Genomic DNA, 25989 nt, shown 5'->3' on the forward strand with positions numbered 1-25989 from the left:
GTCCGAGAGCTGAGCGAAAAGGGCGGTGGGGGGCGGGAGGCGCCGGCGGGCGGACGCGCGCTCGGAGGAAACTCCTGCCGGACCCGTGCGTCCCCGCGCCCAGGGTGCACCCCGGCCCGGCCTCAGCGGCGGCGGCGGCAGCAGGAAGGGGCTCAGTCGGGGGAGGCGGGGGCGGTGCCACGGGGGCGGGCCCGGCTGTCCCGGCGCTAAGTTGTGGGGCCCGGCTCCTCCCAACCTGATTTCTTTCCCCACGGCTCCTCGGACCCAGTTCCGCGCCGCCGACCCTAGAGCCGCCGAGCCGGCACCTCCTGGGTGAAGAGGACACGCCTGCCCTGGTCGAGAAAACTTTTCCTGCCGACTTGGTCGGGCGACGGTGGCAGGAAGTCCAGACAGCGACCTTTCCTCCGCCTGCTCCGCGCGCCCTGCCGGGTGCCGGCGCTGAACTCGAGATCTAGTTTGAGCGGGCCCCTTCCGGGCTGCAGGCGAATCCCGCCTCAGGAGGGACGCCCGGCCCCAGAGAGGGCGTTGGGCCGGGGCGAAGGCCAAGGGCGCGTGGTGGCGCCGGAGATAAGGTGCGGAGCGCCGCCCGGACCCGCATCCGCAGCGGAGAGCGCGGAGAGCACAAGCCTGGGAGCAGGGAGCCTCCGGCGGCCGCTTCCAGGAGTCCACAGTCCGCCTCTTCCTCCGGGTGAGGACAGTGCCCTGGCCCCGAGTCTATCGAGGAAAAATGAAGTTAAGCCGCCAGTTCACCGTGTTTGGCAGCGCTATCTTTTGTGTGGTGATCTTTTCGCTCTACCTGATGCTGGACCGGGGTCACTTAGACTACCCCAAGAGCCCGCGCCGCGAGGGCTCCTTTCCCCAGGTAAGGAACGAGGAAGTGGGGACACGGGGCTCCGAGAGTGTAGGGGTGGGGACCCGTAGTTACCCGCTGCTCCACGACCTCTCCCTCCCGCCGAGGCTCCGCGCTCCGGCAGGGCGAGGCCAAACTGGAGGAGGCTTGGATCCTCCTCCAGCCTGGGCTCCGCAGCCACCTCATCCCGGGCGCGCGGAGTTAACAAAGTACCAGGCGACGTGCGGTGGCCGGATCGCGCTCAGGGGGAAGTGGCCGTGTTTCCGCACTTCGCACCCGGGCTTGTTGGGGTGGTCACCTGCTGGCCAGTGAACCGGCGCGGCGTGAGGCGCTCCCTCGCCGGCGCAGCGCCCACTGACAGCTGTTGGTGAGCCCCTAGGCCCACACAGGGTTAAGCTGCACTTACCCCCTGCGCGCACCCAGTCGCGGGAATGGATCAAATAAACCCCATCTGGGTGTTACATTTATTTATTTATTTAAACTGCACTGTCGCTTGAGGAAAAAAAGTTTATTCCGTGTTGCAAACCTCTAAGGTATGAATCTGTGGGGTTGATTTTAGTGTCGTCATTCTTCAGCTATTACATGGGGTTTGTTTGGAGCGGATGAGGGAGCCTAGTGGGGAAGCGCTTGTTATACTCCAGCCTGTAGCTATGGGGCGCTCAGTCCCGAGGCAGCGGTCAAATTGTCAAACGAGTTGGGAAAACGACCCGTCTTAAGTCTTTTATCTCAAGTTACTAAAAATAAGCAAATGGAGACAATCGGTTCTGTTTGGGAGGATATACCGCGTGTGCGATTTGTTTCAAGTTATTTGCCAATGACCTGTACGATCCAGAAATTTTAGTAAAACTGGATATTGGGTAGTATCCCCTGTAATGAATGAACCGAAGAACTCAAAACCCTGACAAGCTGATTTATCAACTACTTCATTCAAGGGTAGAGAAACGTAGGACGTGAACAAGTTGGTGTTTTTTTGTTTGTTTGTTTTTCTTTTGTGTGACAGTGTAAATGACCAAGGAATATTCTTGCCTTTTGTTCTTGTGAAACGCTAGGACAAAAGGCTTGAGTTTAATGAAATTAGACTACTAATTTTACCTGAATTATTGTGAAAGTGAAAAAAAGACCCCTTTGTGGATGGTGTCATCAATACAGAGCATTCACAATGCTTTGCAGATGAGAGATATTAAAAATCTGGTTGTAAACAGATGTATCAAAAAATTTAAAAGCTTCTGCTTTTAGGTAGTATTATAGAGAAAATAGTTTAGAGGTTGTCCAGTGCTTGTTGATGAGATTGAATAAAACAGTTAAAAAAAGGGGCGGGAGGGAGGAAGGGTAAACTCTCTGAAGCCAGAGCAAAAGGAGGAGTTCTAAGCCTTTTTAAAATATGTTGTACAATTTTGGGGCTTAAGTTACCGTGATTTTCCCTCCAGCAATCCTATTTTTTCGAATTTTCTCCATTACAGGAAAAACCATAAAAACTGATAGATTTTACTTAAAGTGTTATCTTGAGTAATGTCCTTTGGCTTTGGCTTAATGAACACTTCTCAATGATTTATGCACACATCTGGGGCTGGGGTTCTCTGGCAACCTTGACATTTTACTGTTTCTAAAGAAGTGAGTGAGTCATTTGGTTACTGGGACGTCTTAGGCGAAGTTAATTCCAATATTTTAATATCCAGCCCTAGTCCTTGTCAAGGGGCTGAAGTTCTGCTTACAACATAAAGCATTTAATGGAAAGTGACAGTGGCTGCTGGGAGAGAAGGCCCTGCGTATATTCTGTTTTGTGTGCAAGGGGAGAGGGTTTGGAAGGTGGAACGTTTTATACTTAAGTTTGCCTTTCTCAGATTTTCAGTACTGGCTTTTCGGTGCAAAAGGCACCTTTGCTGATTTAGTTTTGGAGAGCCACTGAATCCCCACGCAGGTGGACTGGATAAATGCTGTATAAGCCTAACTCTTGTATGTCTGATATCAGCCTGTGTGTCTTAGTCTTACATGGTAAACTGCATTCACACAATCACCACCCAGTAGGTGAGGAAACTTAGGCACAGAGAGAGTAACTTGCCCAGAATCACACAGCTAAGAGCTGAGATTTCAACAGGCAGCCTTTGGAGTCTGAGCTCTCAGCCACTATGCTGTACTGCCCCCTTTAGTAATGCTTTGCCTACTGTTTAGTCCCCCAACTTGCTTGTGGAAAATAGAGCATTAATGCTCTGCAGCTCCTTAGCTTATGACTTTTTTTTTTTAAAGGAGTTTTTATTATGAAGCCCTAATGAATGTGCTGCTTTTTTTTTTAAGCCTTTTTAAAAAAAAATAAGTGTTTGATTTTGAGATAATTGTAGATTCACATGCACATATAAGTAATAATACAGAGATCACATGTATCCTTTACCAGTTTCCCCCAGTGGTACCATCTTGCAAAACTATAATATAGTATCACACCTTGGATATTTATATCTTGATACAGTCAATATACAGAATATTTCCATCACCACAAGGACCCCTTACATTGCCCTTTTATAGCCACAACCATTTTCCTCCTGTCCCTGTTCCCTTCTAGCCCCTGGCAATTACTCACCTGTTCTCAATTTCTGTAATTTTGTCATTTCAAGAATGACAAGTGAAATCATGTAATGTGCAACCTTTGGGGATTGGCTTTTTTCACTCAGTCTAAATCTCTGCAGAGGCATCCAGGTTGTTACATGTTTGTTCCTTATTATTTTTTGCTGATGTTATTATCTTTTCATTTTTCTTTTGTTCCTTATTATTGCTGAGTAGTATTCCATAGATAGAGCACAGTTTGTTTAACCATTCACCCATTGAAGGACATCTGGGTAGTTTCCAACTTGGGGCAGTTTATTTCAAATAAAACTGCTATGAACGTTATAAACATTCACATAAGCCCTCATTTCTCTGAAAAATGCCCAGGAGTACAATTGCTGGGTCATAGGGTACAGGCATACCTCAGAGATATTGCAGGTTCAGTTCCAGACCACCGAATGTGCTCCTTTTTATGAAATGTTTAATGGTTGAGATTTATCTCTCTCCCAGAATGTCTTCTAGCTCACTTGAGAGGTAAACATTATAATGAAAACCATTATGCAGCATAGCATCCTAGCATTTGAGTTGATTTTTATTTTTTCACTATGCCTAACTCCTATGTAAATCTTAATCTGATGAGAACACCAAGCATAGCAAAGCTAGGTTGCACTAAATTATATTTCTTTGATGAGTTTGGGTATTGAATTCCTTAGTTTTAATAGAGCCAAGCTAGTCAGTCACTATAAATCATTTTGGGTGTCTAGCAGAATGATTTCTCTAGAAAGGGATTGATTTCCTCCGAATTGTCCATTTTAGTTCCTTCCAGTTAACATGGAACCTTACATGGTCCATCATGTAAACAAGATATGTTTTAAAACCGTCTTCAGTTGAGAGCAGTCTATTTGCTGTAATTCTGGCTTTCTTTCTTTTTGCCTCCTCCCCAAGTGTGTTTTCCCACCACTTGACCAGACTCTGGGGTGGAAGTGGGCCCAACTCTGGGTGCTCTAGGTTCTCCCACCCTGGAGCAGCTGCCTGCCTCTGAGATAGTCCTTGGAAGACTTTCCCCTGTGCTTCTGGGAGGAATTCCTTTGAGGCCTTGAGGCAACAGGTGGCTTTGTCTGTTTTAGCTTGTGTGTATTTTAGGGTTAATAAATCTCAGCTAGAAAAATTAATAAAAATTCCACTGTGAATGAGAGGCTGGCCAGGGCCTGATGCCCTGAAGGTGCTTTGAGGTAATGTAAGAATTCAAGCAGATGGAAAAGAGAAACATTGTTAAGGTCTTCCTGAAATTCTTCATCACTTCCTACAAGCGATTTCACAAGTTGCTTACTATCTACTTTGTGTATAAGAGGATGACTTATTAATGTCTTATGTTTGAATCTGCAGAATTAATGACTCAGGTTTTGTATAACAAATGATCGATCTTTAAATAAGTAGTATAGCATATGGTAATAGCGATTCATATTAACCCTTGAAAGTTCAGAGATCGGGACTGATGGAAAATGTGAAAGTGAAGTTCAGATTTTATCTTGGTGCCCAGAAAACATTTATCAAGTGAGAAAGTGTGAATGTCTTTAAGTATTTGATTGAAAGACGTTGGTAGGTGGGGACTTTTATGTCTTTTTTTTTTTAACTTTTACTGTGAAAATATAATACACATATAAAAACATGCTTAAACACTTTACATCTCTAGTACTTTCTTAAGCGTTCAACACAGTATATGTTTAATTAAAGTTGACCTCAGTCCCCCAGTTGTTTTTTCTTGCTTTTAGAAATCTGTGAATCTTAAGAATAATAAATAGAAAAATACGATTTTTCCTGCTTCTCCACACTCCAGTGCACTCTATTTATAAACAATAGCTCTTCTTAGGGTTTGTGCAGGTGTGTAGAAGGAAGTTTGTTTCATTCCTTGGGGTACACTGTTTGAGAGCTGTGACTTTTGGGAAGTGATGGAACTTTGACCTTGACCGTGGTGACAACCAGGGATTTAGGAGAAATGAGTGCAAGAACATGAAAGCCCCTGAAAAGGGCTGGTTTCCTCCACCCCCTCCAGAGTGGAGTCCAGCAGTCCTTCAGGACTCCTCCTGCCAGCATGTTTCACTAAGACTCAAGAGTCTTCCTATACACGAACTAGGACAGACAGTCATGACTGCATCTGGTCTGAAGGCTTAAGTTTATTATTTTTTAAATTGAATTGAATGTGTTATTCCCAGAGCAGCACTGCTGTCAGGACCTAAACAAATGCTTTTGCTTGGGAGATGTTGCAGTCCTGTTTATCTGAAGGGGATTTTCTCTGTGACTCATTAATTAGCATTAAAGGATATCTGGGCTGTGGGCAAAACATTGACTAAAATTACCACTTTTATTTGTTGTTTTTTATTTTGAGTCAGCTATTTATTTTGGTGATAGCTGTTAAAACTTTGACTTTTTTTGACAGACTGGACTAAGTGTTGAGATTGTCCTAGAAAGAGTAGTTCAGTAGCTGCTTCTGATTCCCTGTTTTTACTCTTAGTTTTTTGAGTCCAGCAGTCTTAGTTTTCCCTTGTTGTTCCCTCACTTCCATGGAGATCTGTAAGAAAATGGGAGGATATTCAACAGCTGGAATATAATCTCTGGTTGCTGGATTATAAAGGCCTCATTGCGTTTTTGGCCCCTTCCGTCCTGGTGGTCATATTCCTGGTAGATCAGCTTTTATAGTACCTGTGGAAGAGAGGAGGAGGAACTCTAAAGAGCAAATTTTGCTTCTTTTCACAGTTGTGATTAGTAAGTTGATCAGGAGAGGAAGTGTAGACCATTTTAGCTAAAAGGGGTTTCTGTTTCAGTTACAGGTGTTACACCAAAGCTGCTAATTTTAAGGTTGAAACTGTGTTTAGGTTCAAACAAGTTTGAGGGACGATTGTTCTGAAATGGAGTTGAGACCTAGTGCTTGAGTATTGCTGAATTTGCCTTGTGATAGGGAAGTAAATGATTTGATTTGAGTACACTCAGTCTCTTGAGGTTACAATGTAGCTTTTCTGTGAGACAGTGTATTTAAGGTAATGCTATTTGTATTGCAATACTTCTGTGCAGACCAGTGCATAGTAAGTATCTAGTAAATATTTCATGTTAAATTTGTAAATTTAACATGTTATATCTAAAGAAAAGATCAACCTTGAAGAAAGCTAGTTTAAACGTGTACATCTCTACCTTTGGCTGCCTCACAAACTCTTTGCTACTGACATTTGGGGCTGGATTCTTTGATGTGGGGGGCTGTCCTGTGCATCACAGGATGTTTAGCAGCATCCCCGGTCTCTACCCAGTATATGCCAGGAACACCTTTCCCCAACTTGTAGCAACCAAAAGTGTCTCCGCACATTGCTGTATGTCCCCCGGGGGAAAAAAAATCAACCCTGTTGAAAACCACTTTGGCTGCAGTCTAGCCAAAGGCCTATTCTTTATACCCATAGCACTTTGTTAGCACTTTGCATTTTAGGAAGGAGTGATCAAAAGGCTTAATTCTTTTTTTTTTTAATTGAAGTATAGTAGAGTTACAATGTTGTGTTAGTTTCTGGTGTACAGCAGAGTGATTCAGTTATATATGTGTATGTGTGTGTGTGTATATATATCTTCTTTTACATATGCTTTTCCATTATGGCTTATTATGGGATATTGAATATACTTCCCTGTGCTATATAATAGGACCATGTTGTTTATCCATTCTATATATAATAGTTTGCATCTGCTCGTCCCAAACTCCCAGTCCAACCCTTCCCCCCTCCCCCTTGGCAACCACAAGTCTGTTTCTGTTTTGTAGATAAGTTCATTTGTGTCATATTTTAGATTCCACATATATCGTATGGTATTTGTTTTTCTCTTTGTGACTCACCTTATTTCGTAGGATAATCTCTAGGTCTATCCATGTAGCTGCAAATGGCATTATTTCATTCTTTTTTTATTTCTGGGTAATAGTCGTGTGTGTGTGTGTGTGTGTGTGTGTGTGTGTATGCCATATCCTCTTTGTCCATTCATCTTTAGATGGACATCTAGTTTGTTTCCCTGTCTTGGCTATTGTAAATAGTGCTGCTGTGAGCATAGGGGTGCATGTATCTTTTTGAATTATATTATAGTTTTGTCTGGATAAATGCCCAGGAGTGGGATTGCAGGATCATATGGCAACTCTATTTTTAGTTTTTTGAGGAACGTCCATACTGTTCTCCATAGTGGCTGCACCAATTTGCATTCTCACTAACAGCGTAGGAGGAGGGTTCCCTTTTCTCCACACCCTCTCCAGCATTTGTTATTTGTAGACTTTTTAATGATGGCCATTTTGACTCGTGTGAGGTGGTATCTCATTGTAGTTTTGATTTGCATTTCTCTAAGAATTAGAGATGTCGAGCATCTTTTCATGTGCCTATTGACCATCTGTATGTCTTCTTTGGAGAAATGTCTGTTTATGGCTTCTGCCCATTTTTTGACTGGGTTGTTTGTTTTTTGAGTTGTTTGAGCTGTTTTTATATTTTGGAAGTTAAGCCCTTGTCAGTCACATTGTTTGCAAATAATTTCTCTCAGTCCATAGGTTGTCTTTTTGTTTTGTTTATGGTTTCCTTTGCTGTGCAAAAATTTATAAATTTGATTAGGTCCCATTTGTTTATTTTTGCTTTTATTTCTATTGCTTTGTGAGACTGACCTAAGAAAACGCTGGTACGATTTATGTCAGAGACTGTTTTGCCTATGTTCTCTTCGAGGAGTTTTATGGTGTCATGTCTTGTATTTAAGTCAAAAGGCTTAATTCTAATACTCAAGGATAACTAGCATTTTTTTGATGACTGAAAGTATCCTTTCACTAGATGCCCCAAATTCACTTATATTTTTAGGATTCTGCATTGCAGTATGTTATAGAAAATACAGGGGTAGATTATGTTCATATGGAAATTAAAAATGGAAGATTATTGTAATGAAACTTAATTAAAAAAAAATTGGAGCATGCTTATTATTCTGAGAAAAGCATTTGGTCAAGTGATAGTAAATAGACCACGTTTTACTTTCCGCAAGCTTAGTTAGAGTTTAGCAGTAGTCTAGATTTATTCCCCTTGCCTTTTAGCACAGGAAAATAAGATATATTGATTAGTAATAAGGTAGTATGGAAGGCATATGCAAAAATAATTTGAGTTGTCTAAAGCTTTCTCAGGCAAGATATTTACTTTCTTCAGTGTATTACTTGTTTTATTTCTGCTAATTCTGATGATTCTGGTTACTGCATTTTGTATTCCTTTTTGAGATTAGAAAAAGCAGGGAAAGAAACTGGAAAATAAAGTGGATGGAGACTTCCTTCCTGTTCATTTCATTTGGTTCTAAACAGCCTTTTTAAAGAAAGGGGGTGGAGGTAGGGGTAGGAAAAGAATGAAATTCGGGGCAAATATTCTCCTTCCTTCCCTTTTGTCCGAAGGCCTGCGGTCTTGAACTTTGCTGAAGTCAGCTAACTGTGGGCCCAGTCTGGCCTGACACCTGTTTATGTAGGGCCACAAGCTAAGAATGATTCTTACATTTTAAAATGGTTAAATATGTCATGACATGGTTACACTCATTCCCCTGTGAATCGAATCATCTCTGGCTGCTTTTGTGTTACAAGGGCAGAGTTGAGAGGTTGCGACAGAAAGTGTAGCCCACAAAGCCTAAAATATTTACTGTTTGACCCTTTGCAGAAAAAGTTTGCCAACCCTTGGTTTAAACCGTATTTCTCTGTTATTAACATTGGAAGCAAATAGTGTGGTTAGATCTGTTGAAGCAGAGGTGGGTTAATTAAAAACAAACAAAGTTCTCGTAAACTGGTTATTAGGTAAGCATTACTCAAACTTAGTTTGTGTTTTGAGAGTGTGGTTTAAAACTTGTGTTGTCTATGTGTTTCATAGATTTCCAAGGGTCCTTGGGGAACTTCTGTGCTAGAGCACGGGCATGCTTGACATGTTTAATTTGTTTCCCTTCTATCACCTGAAGATTTCTCTCTCTGGGACCGATCTGGGACAGAGGGTTCTAGGGCATGAACTAAGCAAAATTGATCCATAGTCTTGAGATTGCAAACCATGACTTTATTGTGTCTTGGATTTGCTGTAATTCACAGATGGGCTGAATTCTGAGCCTAATCTGACTGCTTGGGTTGGTTAGTACCGTGGAAGGAGAGCCCAGGTCCTTCTGCAAAAGGTATCTTCTGCAAAAACCATAGATCTAGGCCGGAACTTGGCAGTCATCGGTGGGACCCCGACGACTGCTCAGCTTGAAGGCAAAGAACTGACTACCAGGGTGTCTGCAGGGGCACTGTGCTACTCTGGTTATCCAAGAGTAATTAATTCCTGCTAATTTTGATCCTTCTTTATGCTTCTTAATGATTATGTGTGACTTTCATCATTCCTGTGGCACAGGCCACCATCCCGTTTGTGTGCTCAAAGACTTTACTGTCACCATTAAAATGTAGTGCACTTCCTCTGAACAAAATGAGTGTAATGCGTCTCATTGAGTGCAACTTTTAAGTGTTTTTTTTTTCTTTCATTTTCAAATATATGCATGTGTGCATTTTTCACATGTAAGTGGATTTCTGCACTGGCTTCCTTTGCAGGTAGTTGCCTTCAGAAGTCCAGCAAAATCAACTGCTTTTTGCAAAGGCAGAGCAGGTCCCAAATGAGACCTGATCCTACCAGTGAACATTATTGTCCTGAATCAGGAGTCTGGAGAGCCGGGAAACTTGCCAATTTTTTTTTTTTCTTCTAAATACATGTTTCTTCCAGGTCTGATGGTGTTTAGTTTTGTAATGGGAAGCTCTTCCTCTTCAGGATGAAGCTGTACGTTGGGCCTGAAGGTGTACTTGGCAGCTTTACCTTCTTTTCCCTCCTGCGGGTGTGGAGGAATCTGGAATTTATTGGTCCTGGCCTTTGTGGCAACATTTTTACCTGCGGAGCATTAGAGGATGGAAGCCTGACAGTCTGAATCATTCTCAGAATTATTTTCTACATAAAAGAAGTCCTGAATTTCTGTTTTTAGAATCAGTGAGGTAGTCATTCTCTTAGCAGTCATCAGTTCCCCAGAAAAGTCATAATAGGAAAGAGTCATAGAATTTTTGGAGGGCCCTTCCAAGGTTAGATAATTTAGTCTTTGATTTTTCAGATAAGGACACAGACGTGTAAACTGGACCTCAGCAGTTTTGTTTTGGTTTTTTGGCTTAGGTCCCATAACTAGTCATAGCATACCTGGGACATGCTTGCTGTCCTGTAATTCAATGATCTTTCGTTGTACTACAGCCAGCATATATTTGATGACTCACTATGCGTTAGGTACTATGGAAATTGTGATAGACATGCCAGATATATTATTTGCTTTTTGATAGAGCTTCTTAGTTATTTGAGGAGACACAACTGCCATTTCTGAAACAATTAGAGACAGTTGAGTGTTATTTAGTTATTCTTTAGAAGAGTTAATTTAAAAAAGAACAGTGCCTGGCATGTAGCAAATGCTCAATAAATGCTAACTATTACCAATGAACAGAGGTTTATATAGTATCTATTATGTACAAGGCATTGTTGTAGGTTCTGGGTATAAAGGAACTAAGAATAAAATAAGAGTCCATGATCTTAATTTATATTCTTAATATAAGGGCAAAGGCCTTAAAGAGAATTCAGAACTAAGTTCGTGTAATGGCCTAGCTCCAACTGACCAAAGGACATGGGACAGAAGCTAGGCTTTTCTGATTGGGTAGGACTTTGAAAGGAGAAAAGACATTCCTAGTGTGAAGTACAATGCTTCCGAAGGCTCGGAGCCTGGCCCAATGAGAAGAGGTTAGGAGGTTGGTTTGATTTATAATATTTGGAGCTTATAAAGAGTAATTGGGAAAACACAGCAGGTAGTTTGGGATCAGATTGTGAATTTTCCTGAGAGCCAGTGCGAGGAGTTATGAGTTGGATGGTGGTGAACCATTCGAAGTTATTGAGTATGTCAGGAAGCTGCTTGAGAAAACCAATGTTGGAGAATTAATTTCATAGAAAATTTTAGACCTGGAAGGGAGCTAAGAGAATATTAAATCTAAATTATTCTGGTAGCAGGTGTGTAGGAAGACTCAGAAGCAGGAAGGCAGCTGAGAATCTGTTTGAGGTAATACAGACATAAGGCAGTAAATCCCTGTACCAGCATTGAATTGGCTGGAATCAAGAGGAAGAGGGAAAATGTGGAGACATTTTGTAAGAAGTGTCGGGCTTTCTAACAGATTTGATAAAGGGTAATGATGGGTGGCTTGAATAAAAAAGGTTCTCCCACCTTTTTCCTTTGGGGCATTTGGAGACTGCTTGTACTGCTTGCAGAAGGGGATAGTTGGAAGGATAAGCTAGTTTGGGAAGCCAAGTTCAGTTTCGTGTATGATGAGGTGGATGTGAGTGGAAATAGCCAAGTGGGCTGGAGTGCCAGAGTGAGAGATCGGGGAAGGGAGATGCTGATCTGGTATCATCAGCACAGTCGAGAATGAATGAGCTCACATGGGGCCTTGTGAGAAGACAGCAGAGAGCCAAGTAACATTTCTTATAGCCAAAAGCTATGCTTCTTAGATTAAGATTACTGTGTAGCAGATGTTAATAAAATGCAGCAGCTTGTATTCAAATTGTCAGAGACCAGTTCATTGGTCAGCATACCTCAGAAAAGGTAAGGCTATCATAAGGAAGGATTACAAAGAAGGATTTCAGTAGGAAATGAAAAAAGGCCCATTTCACCTTTGGCCCAAATTATGGGACTAAATTATTTTTTCTAGGTTATAAGAACAAAAAATAGATTACTCTATGTGTGTGTGCATGTGGGGTGTGTGTATGTTGGGGGGTGGGGGAGGGAGAGGGAGGAAAAGAGAGATTTATTAAAGACCAAAAGGCAGCACTCTAAGCAGGGGCCTCATAGCTCAAGGTTGTTCTGAAGATCAAACAGATTTCTGAGGATACCCCCAAACTGCCTGTTGTTTATAGCAAAGAAGAGCCTGTCCCATTTGAATGGTGGCTAGCCTCATGTCCCTCACCCCAGAACTGAAGAAGAACTCTTTTTGTCCCCAGACCAATTAGTGAAAATTTGTGGGGCCAAATGACAACACTCAAGATGCAAGATATTGGGCTGGCCAAAAATTTCTTTTGGGTTTTTCCATAAGATGTTACGGAAAAACTCGGACGAACTTTTTGGCCAACCCTGATACTTCTTGTGACTTTCAGGGGAGATTAACCAATAACTGTTTAAAAGAAAAAAAATTTGAAGAACCCAAGAAATTAATATCTTTAACTCATCTCTGATAGCTGATAGTATGATATTTAGAAGTTTGCTATTTTACATTCTTTTATGTTGCATTGTGCCTTACTATTGCTTTTGTTGTGTCTGTGGTACTTATCATGCTCCTCCTTGCCCTTGTAGATCAATTGGTTCAGACCAATTTTTTTTTAAATTTATTTTATTGAAGTATAGTTAATTTACAGTGTTGTGTTAATTTCTGCTGTACAGCAAAGTGATTTAGTTATACATATATATACACATTCTTTTTCATATTCTTTTCCTTTTCGGCGTATCACAGGACGTTGAATATAGTTCCCTGTGCTATACAGTAGGACCTTGTTGTTTATCCATTCTGTATATAATAGTTTGCATCTGCTAATCCCAAACTCCCAACCCATTCCCCCCTCCTCCCCTTCGGCAACCACAAGCCTGTTCTCCATCAGACTGATTTTTACAAAGTCACTAGGAAAGGATTTGTAAAACTTTAGAATATTTGATGCTTGGAAAGAAAAGTAAGGAAATTCAGAATTTACAATAATTCAGGTGGGACTTGCCTAAACACCTGTCTCTTGTCTGTAAGGAATAGAGGGGCTTATTCAGGAAATGAATAGTATAAGCAAGACTGAAGGTAGGCTGATTATCTACTTAATACAATCCTGCCTTCAGAGATTCCCCAGAACTATTTCTGTATGAAAAACCGTCTTAGACATGCCAATTGCATTTATTTTAATAGGCTAACACTGTTTAGGATATTTGTTTTTTCCATTTTTGACAGTTACTTTCTTTTTACATTAAAATTGTGTTCCTCAAAATTACTTGTGTAAAATTATAATATGTCGATAGAACTTTTATTAGCAGATCCTGAAGTATAATATATGTCATTCCTTCATGGAGAATGAGTTAGGTAGTATAAATGGATTGTGCATAGTAACCCTTGTGTACAAAGACAGGCATATGTCAAAAAATATAAGATAGATTAACAACATAGACCAGAAGTCTTTGATCAGATGAATGCATGACAGTATGATCCTGGTTCCTTGGGAATTGTTGCAGTCTGAAAGTGTATCCCATGAACTTTTATGCATGTTCTTGGGTGGGATACATTGTTGACATATTATCTCAGAGTACTATGTGTAAGGATAGAAATTCCATTAAAATATAAAATATGTTTTAGAAGAAAAATTAGTATGATTTTTTAAAAAGTTACAAAACTATAAAGAAAAGTAATGTCCCATGGAAGAGTTTGCAAAGTGCTGAATTAAAGAATTCTATTAGTCAACACCTAATTTGCTTAGTGCCACTTAATTGCAGTTATTAACTATATTTGAAAGTAATAAAACTGTACTGTATGAAAATATTTTATAACGTAAACATTTTGTGCTGCCTGCAAGGCCTTGTTCTCATAATCATTTTTAAAAAGATACCTGTTTTGCAGAATTTCACTTTATACAGTGGCTCGGTGCCTAAAATGTGGCCTCAACAGGAGGTGGTTCCTGTGCAGCTGCACTGGGCTGCTGTGGATGGGGATGATAGGGTTCCAATTCCCGTAAACATCTGGAAACCCATAGGGTGGAAGGAGAGCTATGTCCTGGAGCCCACAGAAAGCTGCCAGCAATTGGAATCCTGACCGTACTTTGGAGGTGGTGAGAGAATGGGATTACAAAGATGGGGAGAACCACTGTGGTCTGTTGTTTTTCTGGGTCAGGGCTGGGATCCTCTGTAGTGATTCCAGCAGCTACAGAGTGGTTACCCACATGCAGCCAGGAGGAGTCTTTTGGGTTCCCTGAAGGAAGCAAGGGATGGTGAACTTGGAGTCCCAGCTCTTCCCTTCACAGTCACTTGGCACTCTATTCATATACCTACATCCAAGTAGCCTTTGTCACTGTCACACCTAGGCAGGTGTGAGATTTATGAATGATGATTTCCAGGGCAAAGAGTGCCTTGGCTCTTGTGTTTTGACAGGGTATTATGTAATTAAGTATTCTTTGTGCTCCCACGGTGAGGGCATTTATTTCTTTGAATGGACAAGTAGAAGCACAAAGACAATACCTTGGAAGAGATTCAGGCATGATCAGCTCCAGGTCTGGGTAAATCACTGAAAGGTCATTTGTAATTGTGGTTTGTGGCTTGTTGATAGAGTAGTAGAGTTACATACATAACTGTGGCCACAGCCTTAGTTCACACTCTTTCTGGCCTCAGCACTGCACATCTTAAGGGGTGGAGTGGTCACTTGGGTGACTTGTCATTTTATCAAACCAAAATGCTTTCCTGTCACGTGCCTGAGATCTGACTAAATAGCAGGATTTTTCTGTGTAGTTGCATAGCAGCTGACTGACGTGGAACTAAGGCAATAACGGTGACACCCCTGCTGGAAATACAGACTCTCTTTTACCAAATCACTGTTCCTATATTTAGCTTTAATGCAGTGGTTCTTAACTGGATATGTGTGAGAATTGCCTGGTGAGCCTTTTACAATGATAAAAGGCAGATCTGTGCACTCTCTCTCTGGGTAATCCCATTCATTCCCACGGCCTTAAATTCATATTTATACTGACCACTCAAGTTTATATATTCTCCTGACTTTCAGACTTGCATGTCAGTGTGACACCACCGTTGAGCTATCTAATAGTTCCAGAATGGAACCTTTGCCCCTCACTCTGTACCTTCCCCAACATTCCTTGTTTTCTTAAAATGCCACCCACTATCCTCCCAGTTCCCCAGCAAAAACCATCATCCTCCCAGTTGTCTCAGCAAAAATAAGGGGCCATTTTTCTTGCTTTCCTGCCCCCCAGACCCCCACCCACACCCCGCCCAGTTCATCCGTCCTGTCAAATCCTTTCACATTCCTCCACCTCTGCTGCCTTGGCTCAGCCCTGGCTACCTTGATGTTTACCTGGCAAACTGCAGTAACCTCTTCCTCCACTGCTTCACTACAGCACCAGGATAGCTTTAAAACACTTTTTGTTCATTGATCCCAAAACTGTCCAGGATGAAGATACGGATGTTTCTTTCCCTGAAAAATATTTTTAACCATAACGTCTTTTTCTGCCTCCTTTATTCAAAGATAGTATATAGTCTTGTTAGATCAAAATATGCCCCTGGGAAACAGCTTATAAAGTCACATGGTCTCACCTTCCTTGCTTCATTGTATGGGCTCTCAGCTCCTTAGGCTCCCAGCTCTCCGCCTCTTCTGATGGACATTTGGGCAGACTTCCACTCACAGGGACTTCAAGTGTAAGGATACTTGCTGAGCTTTATATAGGACAGCTCTCTGCCAGGTGTATTACTTTCCTAATAAATCACAACAAACTTAGTGGCTTAAAACAAGAAAAATGTATTATCTTACAGTTCTACAGGTCAGAAGTTTGGAAAGGGTCTTATTTGACTAAAATCAAGACGTTGGCAGGGCTGATTTCCTCATGGAGACTTTAAGGGAGAATCCATTTCCTCACCTTTTCCAGCCTCTAGAGGCTGCCTGCATTTGCTGCTCAAAGGTCCCCTTCTAGCCTGGCATCACTTTCACCTGCTCTTCTGTCTTCATATCTCCTCTGACTGTGACTCTTCCATCACCTTGTTTTCCATTATAAGGCCCCATGTGATTATGTTGGGACTACCTGAATATTCTAGGACAGCCTCCCCATCTCAAAAATCTTAAGTTAATCACATCAGCAAAGTTCCTTTTGCCATGTAAAGTAACAGATTCACAGTTTTCAGGGATTAGGACATGGACATCATTGGGAGGCCATTATTCTGCCTGCCACACCAGGCACTATTTAAACTGATTTGTGTATGCAAACTAATTTAACACTCATAACCATCCTATGAGTTAGCTATTATTAGTGATCCCCATTTTACAGATGAGGAAACTGAGGCACAGAGAAATTATGTAACTTGCCCAAGGTTATACAGCCATTAATAGTGGAACCATAATTCAAATTTGGCCAGGCTTTATTTTTTATCTTATTTTCCAGATTTATTGAGAAATAATTGACGTATAACATTATATAAGTTTAAGGTGTACAAATGATGCTTTGATACATGTATATATTACGAAATGATTACTCTAATAATATTAGTTGACAAATCCATCACCTCACATAATTACCATTTCTTTTTTGTGGTGGGAACACATATTTATATACAGTATCGTTAACTGTAATCATCGTGCTATACATTAGATCCCTAGAATTTATTCATCTTATAACTGGTAGTTTGTACCCTTTGATTAACATCTCCCCGTTTTCCCCTCCTCCCAGCCCCGAGTAACTATTAATACCATTCTATTCTGTGTTTCTATGATTTTTTAGATTCCACATGTAAATGGTACCATATAGTATATGTATTTTTTTTGACTTATTTCACTTAGCATAATGTCCTCAAGACCCATCTGTATTATCACAAATAGAGGATTTCCTTTTTTTATGGCTAAGGTGTGTGTGTGTGTACACATGTACCACATTTTCTTTATTCATTTGTTGATGGACACTTAGATTGTTTTGGTATCTTGGCTGTTGTGAGTAATGCTGCAGTGAACATTTCTTGGAGATCCTGTTTTCATTTCCTTTTGATACATACCCAGAAGTGGCATTGCTGGATCCTATAGTAGTTCTATTTTTATTTGTTGAGGAACCTCCATACTGTTTTCCATAATGGATGCACCAGATTACATTCCCACTGACAGTGCTCAAGGGTTCTATTTTCTCTATACCCTCACCAACACTTGTTACCTCCTGTCTTTTTGATGACAGCCATTTTATCCATTGTGAGGTGATAGGTGATATCTCATTGTGGTTTTGATTTGCATTTCCCTGATGATTAGTGCTGTTGAGCACCTTTTCATGTACCTGTTGGCCATCTGTATATCAGCTTTGGAAAAATATCTATTCCTCTGCTCAATTTTTAATCATTTCTTTTAAACTACTGAGTTGTATGCATTCTTTATATATTGGGTATTAACCCCTTATTAGATACATGTTTGCAAATATTTTCTCTTATTCCATAGGTTCCCTTTTTTTGTTGTTGATTATTTCTTTTGCTGTGCAGAGCTTTTTAGTTTGATGTAGCCCCACGTACTAATTTTTGCTTTTGTTGCTTGTGCTTTTGGGGTCACATCCAAAAAATTGTTGCCCAGACCTATGTCAAACATTTTCCTTATGTTTTTTTCTAGGGGTTTTACAGTTTCAGTTCTTATGTTTAAGTCCTGAATCCATTTCAGTGGTATAAGATTGGGATCTAATTCCATTCTTCTGCTTGTGGTTTTCCAGTATTCTCAACATTGTTTATGGAATAGAATATCCATTCCTCTTTGAGTATTTTTGGCTCCCTTGTCAAATATTAGTTGACCATATATGTGAGGATTTATTTCTGAGCTCCTGATTCTGTTTCATTGGCCTATGTGTCAGTTTTTATGCCAGTACCATACTGTTTTGATTACTATAGCTTTGTAGTACAGTTTAAAATCAGGAAGTGTGATGCCTCCAGCTTTACTCTTCTTTCTCAGTATTGCTTTGGCTTTTTGAGGTCTTTCATCATTTTATACAAATTACACGATTGTTTTTTCCATTTCTGAAAAAATGCCATTGGAATTTTGATAGGGATTGCATTGAATTTTGATAGGGACGGTGTTGGGTAATATGAACATTTTAACAATATTTGTTCTTTTGACTCATGAACAAGGGATATCTTTCCATTTGTTTCTGCTCTAATATTTGTTCATTCCTTCCTCTGCTAACTTTGGGCTTAGTTCGTTCTTCTTTCTCTAGTTCCTTGAGTTGTAAAGTTACGTTGTTTATTTGAGATCTTTTTTCTTTTTTCTTTTTTTTTTTTTTTTTGCGGTACGCGGGCCTCTCACTGCTGTGGCCTCTCCCATTGAGGAGCACAGGCTCCGGACGCACAGGCTCAGCGGCCATGGCTCACGGGCCCAGCCGCTCCGCGGCATGTGGGATCTTCCCGGACCGGGGTACGAACCCGAGTCCCCTGCATCGGCAGGCAGACTCTCAACCACTGCGCCACCAGGGAAGCCCTCTTTTTTCTTAATGTAGGCATTTATCACTATAAACTTCCCTTTTAGAACTGCTTTTGCAGCATTTACTGGGTTTTGGTATGCTGTGTTTCCCTTTTCATTTGTGTAAAGGTATTTTTTGATTTCCCTTTTGGTTTCTTCTTTGACCCATTAGTTATTCAGGAGTGTGTTATGTAATTTCCACATATTTGTGAATTTTCCAGCATTCCTTCTGTTAGTTCATTCCTAGTTAGATTCCATTCTGGTGGGAAAAGATGCTTGATGTGCTTTCAGTCTTCTTAAATTTGCTAAACTTGCTTTGTGATCTATCGTATCATCTATTCTGGAGAATGTTCCATGTGTGCTTGAAAAGAATATGTATTCTGCTATTGTTGGTTGAAATGTTCTATATATGTCCATTAGGTTCATTCGTTCCAAAGTGTGGCTCAAGTCCAATGTTTCCTTGTTGATTTTCTGTCTGGATGATCTGTCTATTGTCAAATGTGGGGTACTGAAGTCCCCTACTATTATTATATTGCCTATTTTTCCTTCAGGTCTGTTAATAATTGCTTAATATATTTAGGTACTCCAATGTTGGGCACATATACATTTAGGAGTGTTATGCCTTGTTGACTAATTGATTGCTTTATCAATATATAATGACCTTTTTGTTTCTTTTTACCATTTGTGTCTTAAAGTCTATTTTGTCTGATAAAATTATATTTACTTCTGTTCAGTTTTGGTTTCCATTTGTACAGAATATCTTTTTTTTTTTAAATTGCTAGTTTATTTATTTATTTTTTTGGCCGGGTCACACGGCTTGAGGGATCTTAGTTCCCCAACCAGGGATCAGACCTGGGCCCCGGCAGTGAAAGCACTACGTCCTAACCACTAGACCAGGGAACCAGGGAATTCCCCAGAGTATCTTTTTCCACCCCTTCACTTTGAATTTGTGTGTGTCCTTAAAGCTGAAGTGAGTGTTGTGTAGCCAGTATATAGTTAGGTCTTGCTTTTTGTCCATCCAGCCACTCTGTCTTTTTTTTGTTTGTTTGTTTTTTGTTTTTTGTGGTACGCAGGCCTCTCACTGCTGTGGCCTCTCCCGTTGTGGAGCACAGGCTCCGGACGCGCAGGCTCAGCGGCCATGGCTCACGGGCCTAGCCGCTCCGCGGCATGTGGGATCTTCCCGGACCGGGGAACGAACCCGTGTCCCCTGCATCGGCAGGCGGACTCTCAACCACTGCACCACCAGGGAAGCCCCCACTCTGTCTTTTGATTGCAGAATTTAATGCATTTACATTTAGAGTAATTACTGATTGGTAAGAACTTACTAATATCATCTTGTTGTCTGGCTGTTTTGTAGTTCCCTTGTTCTTTATTCCTGTCTTGCTGCCTTCCTTTGTGACTTGATTTTCTGTAGCAGTATGCTTTGATTCTCTTCTCTCTGTCTTTTGTGAATCTGCTGTAGCATTTTGCTTTGTGGCTACCATGAGGCTTACATAAAACATTTCATAGTTTTAACAATGTATTTTACGATGATAACTTAGATCACACACAAAAACTTTACCCTTTTACTCTCCCCTTTGAAGTCACAATTTACTTCTTTTTATATTGTGTATCCATTAACAAATTACTGTAGCTAGTTATTTTAATGCTTTTTCCTTAACTTTTGTTTTTGAATTTTATTTTATTTTTTTATACAGCAGGTTCTTATTAGTCATCAGTTTTATACACATCAGTGTATATATGTCAATGCCAATCTCCCAGTTCATCACACCCCCACCCCCACCCGCCGCTGCTTTCCCCCCTTGGTGTCCATACGTTTGTTCTCTACATCTGTGTCTCAGTTTCTGCCCTGCAAACCGGTTCATCTATACCATTTTTCTAGGTTCCACATATATGCGTTAATATGCGATATGTGTTTTTCTCTGACTTACTTCACTCTGAATGACAGTCTCTAGATTCATCCACGTCTCTACAGATGAACCAATTTCATTCCTTTTTATGGCTGAGTAATATTCCATTGTATATATGTATATATATGTATAACTTTATTTTATTAGAGTTAAATGGTTAGCACTCCACTGTACTTTATTACAGTATTAGAGTATTCTGAATTTGACTATATACTTACCTTTACCAGTGTGTTTTGTATTTTCTGTGTTTTCATGTTACTAATTAGTGTGTTTTCATTTCAGCTGGAAGACTTTTTCCAGCATTTCTTGTAAGGCAGGTGTTGTGATGAGTTCCCTTAGCTTTTGTTTGTCTGGGAGAATCTTTATCCCTTCTTCATTTCTGAATGACAGCGTTGCCAGGTAAAGAAAGTATCCTTGGTTGGCAGTTTTCTTCTTTCAGCCCTTTGAATATATCATCCTGCTCTCTCCTGCCCCGTAAGATTTCTGCTTAGAAATCCACCAGTAGCCTATTGGGGGTTCCCTTGAGCGTTACAAGCTTTTTTTCTCTTCCAGCTTTTAAGATTTTTCTTTGTCTTTGATTTCTGTCAATTTTGTTAAACTCTTGGAGAGGATCACTTTAAATTGATTCGGTTTGGTGACCTATTAGCTTCATGAACCTGATATCCAAATCTCTCCTCAGTTTGGGAAAGTTCTCAGCCATTATTTCATTAAATAAGCTTTCTGCACTCTTCTCCTTCCCAAACTCCAATAATTTGCAAACTGGTTCTTTTGTTGGTATCCCACAGAACATGTAGGCTTTTAAAATTCTTTTTCATTCCTTTTTCTTTTTTCTCTTGATTGAATGATTTCAGTTGATCTATCTTTGAGCTCACTTGCTTGGTCAAGTCTGATGTTAGAGCTCTCTACTGATCACTGTATTCCTCAGCTTGAAAATTTCTTGTTTGGTTCTTATATATGTTTTCCATCTCTTCATTGAACTTCTAATATTGTTCTTATATTGTTTTTATGATATTGTTATGTTGCTTATCTGTTTTCTCTTGTAACTCTGAGCATCTTTTGAACAATTGTGAATTATTTGTTGGGCAATTCCAACCAATGTATCTTCATTTGTTTGAGACCAATTACTAGAGGTTTACTGTATTCCTTTGGTGGAGCCATGCTTCCCTGATTCTTTGTGATCCCTGTAGCCTAGTAAAGGTGTCTGCATTTGAAGAAGCAGTGACCTTCTCCAAACTATGGACTGACTGGTAAGAGAAGCCTTTCACCTGTGGGTGGGGGCATGCTGGAGCATGTTGTGACCCCAGGTCTAGTGGTGCAGAGCTTCAAGTGCAGGGGTGTGTGGCTGCATCAGTTTTGAGGGTCAGTGTGATGTCTCTTTGGCTCAGGCCACTGGATTTCACGACATTGATGTGTGTGGTCTCTGGTGAGTGATGCAGGGTGTTTTCAGTGGCTGCAAGGGCTGTCTGAGTCCTCAGTGGCATCGCTAGGTTCCATGGCTAGGTATCAGAGCAGACAGCAGTGATGGCCAGAGCTGGTGGTGTGCACACATTTGCCCATGGGAGCCAGCTACAGGGGCCAGTGTAGTGGCAGGCAGGGCCGGTTGCAGACGTACATGTATTTGTGGCACTACAAGTCAGGCAGCAAAGCTGGAGCCAACTATGGGTACACTGGTAGTTGCAGGGCCCCGGTGGTTGATGTGTACTACTGTGACTGCTCCGTCTCACCATGAGCACGCCGCAGTGGAGGCTGGTGACAGGAGCAGTCTGGGGGTGTGCAGGTGCACAGCTGGCAGGTCTAGCTGCCGGTGGGCACAGTGTTGCCTGCCGGTGACAGAAGACAGGACCACATCCTGACCCACAAGCAGCTGTGGGGGCCCTTGCAGTAGGCATGCTTTCCCATGGCTGCACAGTCTCTTCCTGGGTGTGTGCAGGTGATGGAGGCTGGTGATAGGCATCAGGTTGGCAGCAGCTTGCAAGTGCACAGCTGGAGGGGCTCCCATGGTAGTGGGGGTCTAGGCTGGAATCTTGCACTTGAGCAGCCACAGAGGCCTGGTTTGGCTGCTGATGTGGTTCCTGGGCTCCAGAGGGGATGGGTGTGGAGGAAGCAGGAAGGGACACGGGGCTGGAGTCAATGAATGTGAACACATGTGAGGTGAAAACTGGTGAAATCTGCAGGGGTTCTGTGACTACTGTGCTGGCTATTGGTTCCTTCTTCAGTGATGGAAGCTGCTGGGTTTCTCTGCAGAGCTGGTCACTGTGACCTCCTGCTGTGTGACTGCTATTGGTAGCCCCTGCTTTTCTTCCTTGTTCCTAGGTGTCTCTATGTGTCTCTTTGTACAGTGCTCCAAAGGGCTGAGGAGGTTGATCACTTACCCACTTTTCTTTCCCAGCAAGGGGAACTCTTTCTAGCTGTGGAGTTCGCTCTTGGCAGTGAACAATGTTGGCTTGGGGGACAGCATGATGCAGGGAAAATGAAGCTGCTTTCCTTCTTTTTTTGTGTGATATTCTCAGTTTGTTGTTCCACTGTGTTGCTGAAATTCTGTAAGTAGACTCCAGAGCTCTCCCAGAACTATTTTGTTTGTGGATAGCTGTTTAATTGTTGATCTTTGTGGGAAGATGGAGGCTGGGGTCTCCTATGCTGCTGTTTTGGTTATGCTACTCTCTTGACTTGGCTTTAGAGTCTGTTCTTAATCACAGTTGTTGTTCCCCTTCAAAGTAATTTTAGAAAGCCAAACTTTTATTATAGCAGTAGCAGCAGTAATATCTTCTTGAGTGCTTACTTGGTGGCAGGTTCTGTGCTAAGTTCATTTACAGCCATTCCAAGCAATGGGTATTAGCACTGCATTTAGCCATAATGAAACTGAGGCTCCCCAAAGTTAAGCTTTGTACTTCCTCAAGGTCACAGTGCTTGTAAGTGCCACATCTAGGATTGGAACCCAAACAGTCTGACCCAGAGCCCGTGTGCTTAACTATTTAGCTAAACTGCCTTAACCTTTATCTGGTAAAAGGAGTCATTAAAAGTAATCATTATTTGCTGTTATTTAAAAATAAAAATGTGGTAAGGTATAATATCCTAGAGCATGAGATGGAGGAGAGTTAATATCTATTTAAACAGATTATCAAAGGGTGCAGGTCTGTGAATTCATGTCACCCTGTGGGGAGTTGAGGGATGACTTGCCAAATGGTTTATTGTCTGCTGCATTCTCTTAGGTATTTCACTAAAATGCATGATGTCAGAGCCATAGGTCCCAAACTTGGCTAATCACCTGAGTCACCTGTGGAACATTAACATTGCAGTTTCTGGGGCCCTACCTGAGATTCCAGGATGAATCCCAGGGATCTGTAATTTTGAGCAACCTTTGCAATGAGTCTAATGGTCACTGTTAGAGCCTCGTTCACCCAACCACATTCACTTCATGAAGGACACTTCAGTGACAGAATCCAAGTGCCGAAAAATCTTGATGTGATGGAGTGACATGCTGAATCTAACAAAATTAAATTTAAAGGGGGGAAAAAGCATAAATGAAAGGGGGTATAGATCTAGAGTTGCAGGTATATACACACACACACATATTGGGGTGAAGTTTTGTTTCTTTGGGTGAAGTTTCTTTTGCATTTTGCCATTGGTGGTTATATAATATACATGTAATAATATTTCCTCTAGAGTTCTCTTAATTATGAATTTGATTTGGTTGAATGAAGATTTCATATCACTACCACGGTAAGAAGGATTCTAGAATCATCTCAGAGTTCTTTATCCAAACTCCCTCCACCCTGCCCCCCACACGTCAGTTGAAAATCATAGCCCATTGAGCCATGGTTACTGAAGGTTGTGAAATCTGAAAACATTTGATTGGACTGTACAGAATCCATAATCTTTGCCCTAGAAAAGGAGCCACGTATTTTACTCTACTCACGAGGTCGTGATTGTCACTATGTGACCGAATATGGGTCATTTTTTATTTCATTTCCCAAACAGTCCATGAAGATCACCCTATTATTTAGGACTCCTGATTCTTTTCTTACCTACTTTTTGGGTTACAGTGAAGAGTTTTTCTGGATTTTCTTTCTTTAAAAATTATTAGTTTCATTTTTATTTGTATTATTTTTGGTGTAGGTATATGTGCCAAAAAATGACATTTACTACTTCCTTGTCTTATGAAAAATGTTACACACTGTTTTTCTGTCTTTTTTTTTTTTTAAGTAAATATTTGCATTTCTATTGTGTGCCAGGTGTTGTGCTAGGGATCAGGGTACAATGATGAGTAAAACAAATGTGGTGCTTGTTCTGAATATAGTGATTCATTTAGTGATGAAGATGGGGAAATAGTACATGAATAAAATAGGTAAAAATGCTGTGGAAGAAACAAAAAATAAGCTGACATAGAGTATAACATGAGGAGGCCTATTTTCGAGAGGATGGCTAGAGAAGACTATGCAGAGGGGACATTTGGAGCAGAAGGGAGCTGGAGCATTCTGTAAAGAGAACATGAGCCAAGGTCTTGATGGGGTGGAGAGGAGCAGGTTTAGAACTGGGATAAGATCAGGGTGAAGCTAAGTTGGAGGAGAGAGAGAAAGAGAGCAGCGTGGGGAGATGGATATGCAGGTCCTTATTGAGTCTAGTGTGAGGTGTTTTAATTTTTTTTTTAAGTGTGATAAGAAACTAGCACTGGATTGTAATAAAGGTATTACAGCTGAGTAGGGCATGGTTGAAGGATGTGGATATAGGAAATCCGTTAAGAGGCTGCTATACTAGGCTAGGAGAGATTGTTGGTGGCTTGGACCAGTGTGGTAGCAGTTGAGAGGGAGAGAGGTAGATGGATTCGGTAAATATTTTGGAGATAGGATGAATGAACTTGCAGGTGGGTTGGATGTGTGAGCAGGGTGAGGAGGATTTCAGGAGTGGCCAACGAGGTAGACATTGAAGCTACTTAGTAAAGACTGGAGGCCTATAAGATGGCTTTTTGGGGAAAGTAATCTTTCAGACTTAAGTTTGAAACCGAAGTGGAGAAGTCAGGTAATCATTTGGATACATGGGTCTATTTTTCAGAGAAGAGGTTTCATTTGGAGATATAAATATGGGATACATCAGTACAGAAAATGGAATTTAAACCAAGAAGTGGATGAGATCATTTAACAGTATAGAGAAGGCAGATTTCTCAGGAGCTAACCTTGAGGGCCTCCATTGTTTAGATACTGGGGAGAGAAAGAGACTGATAAACAGTTGGCAGGAGGAAAACCAAGAGCATGCGGTGCTGCAAGCAAGTGAAGAAAATATTTCAGGGAGGAGGGAGTGGTCCACTGGGCCAAATGCTCCTCGAGATGATGAGTAAGGGAATGGTGGGGCTAAGGGAAGCACCAGAGTTTATTTTATTAGATAGGATATAGTATTAAGTTGAACCATAAGAAATTGGTGACATTGGACTATTTTTG

The 25989-nt window shown here is 41.2% G+C and overlaps 1 protein-coding gene across 1 annotated transcript in view; it reads left to right on the forward strand.

Moving 5' to 3' along the window:
* Positions 1 to 567: 567 nt before the first annotated feature.
* Positions 568 to 25989, forward strand: part of MAN2A1 (mannosidase alpha class 2A member 1) — a 159576-nt gene continuing 134154 nt past the window's right edge. Inside the window, exon 1 of the mRNA XM_079916619.1 lies at positions 568 to 862. Within this exon, the coding sequence (XP_079772745.1) occupies positions 728 to 862 (135 nt within the window). The 5' untranslated portion in view covers positions 568 to 727. The remainder of the gene's footprint in view (positions 863 to 25989) is intronic.

This window comes from Stenella coeruleoalba (assembly GCF_951394435.1).
Source record: "Stenella coeruleoalba genome assembly, chromosome: 3".
Lineage (NCBI taxonomy): Eukaryota > Metazoa > Chordata > Mammalia > Artiodactyla > Delphinidae > Stenella > Stenella coeruleoalba.